Source organism: Myotis brandtii, unplaced genomic scaffold (genome assembly GCF_000412655.1).
Source record: "Myotis brandtii unplaced genomic scaffold, ASM41265v1 scaffold1833, whole genome shotgun sequence".
NCBI classification, from domain to species: Eukaryota; Metazoa; Chordata; class Mammalia; order Chiroptera; family Vespertilionidae; genus Myotis; species Myotis brandtii.
This window is the reverse complement of record NW_005356807.1, coordinates 56,778-58,237: the sequence shown is the minus strand read 5'-3', so window position 1 is coordinate 58,237 and position 1,460 is coordinate 56,778. Positions and strand designations below refer to the sequence as shown.

The window sequence follows — 1,460 nt, the reverse complement described above, 5'->3', positions numbered from 1 at the left end:
GGAGGATGGATGGATGGATGGATGGATGGGTGGGTGGGTGGATGGATGGATGGATAATTAAAGCTGTAAATGGATGGGCAGATGGATGATTAGTGAGGTAGGTGGATGGATGGATCGATGGAGGATAATTAAAGGTGTGCATGGATGGAAGGATGGGTGGATAGGTAGATGGATAGATAGGTGGATGGATGGATGGATGGATGGATGGATAGGTAGGTGGATGGATGGATCGATGGAGGATCAATGCATGGAGGATAATGAAAGGTGTGCATGGATGGAAGGATGGATGGGTAGGTAGATGGAGGATGGATGGATAAGTGAAGGTATAGATGGATGGATAGGTAGGTGGATGGATGGATGGATGGATGGATGGATAGATTGATAATTAAAGGTATAGATGGATAGATAGGTGGATGGATGGATGGATGGATGGATGGATGGATGGATGGATGGGAAGATGGATGGATGGATGGGTGGATGGATGGATGGATAATTAAAGGTATAGATGGATGGATGCATAGATAGATGGATGGATGGTATAGATGGATGGATGCATAGATAGATGGAGGATGGATGGATAAGTGAAGGTGTAGATGGATGGACGGACGGGTGGATAAGTGAAGGTGTAGATGGATAGTAGGTAGGTAGGTAGGTAGGTCGGTGGAGATACTGGGTGGATCGATGACTTCCCTCACCTTGACAGCCTTGCCCTCTGCCTTTGGGCCTGTGGGAGGGAAACATCCCCGATAAGTCACACACCGAGGCTGACGGTCCCGGTTTCCCACGGACAGGCCCTGTTCACCGCCTGCAAGATGAAGGTGTTCGATCTATTGCAAGACGAAGCCCCCCTGAGTGCCACGGAGATCGCCCAGAAGATCGAGGCCTCCGAGTGCGGGACCGGGCGGCTGCTGGACGTGTGTGCGGCCCTGGGGTTGCTGGAGAAGACGGAGAGAGGTGAGGGGACTGGGGGGTGTTTTGCCGAGAACCTCGGGAGGCGGGAGCCAGTCACTGAGTGACGGGGGGACCCAACTGGCTGTCCCTGTGCCCTCGGGAACACGGCTGCTTCCTGGAGGGTGAGAGACCAGGGATGGATGGAAGGAAGGACACCGGTGTGTGTGTGTGTGTGTGTGTGTGTCCGTGCACACGTGTGTTAGGAGAATGACTTCTTATGGGTTCTGGTCTCACAGGGGCTGTATCAGTGTGTGTGTGTGTGTGTGTGTGTGTCCGTGTCCGAGCACACGTGTGTTAGGAGAATGACTTCTTATGGGTTCTGGTCTCACAGGGGCTGTATCAGAGAAGCAGAACCAATAGGATATATGCGTGTGCCCAACATGGATGCTTATTTATTTAGATAGACAGACAGATGACATGGAGGGGTGGATAGATGACAGATAGATGATAGATTGATAGATAGATAGATAGATAGATAGATAGATAGATAGATATAGAGGAGAGATAGA

General features: G+C 50.8%; 1 protein-coding gene across 1 annotated transcript in view; it reads left to right on the top strand.

Annotated features, from left to right (window-relative positions):
- The window catches only part of ASMTL (acetylserotonin O-methyltransferase-like), a 49,926-nt gene that overhangs the window by 18,060 nt on the left and 30,406 nt on the right, over nucleotides 1–1,460 (top strand). Inside the window, exon 6 of the mRNA XM_014537840.1 lies at nucleotides 792–954. Within this exon, the coding sequence (XP_014393326.1) occupies nucleotides 792–954 (163 nt within the window). The remainder of the gene's footprint in view (nucleotides 1–791; nucleotides 955–1,460) is intronic.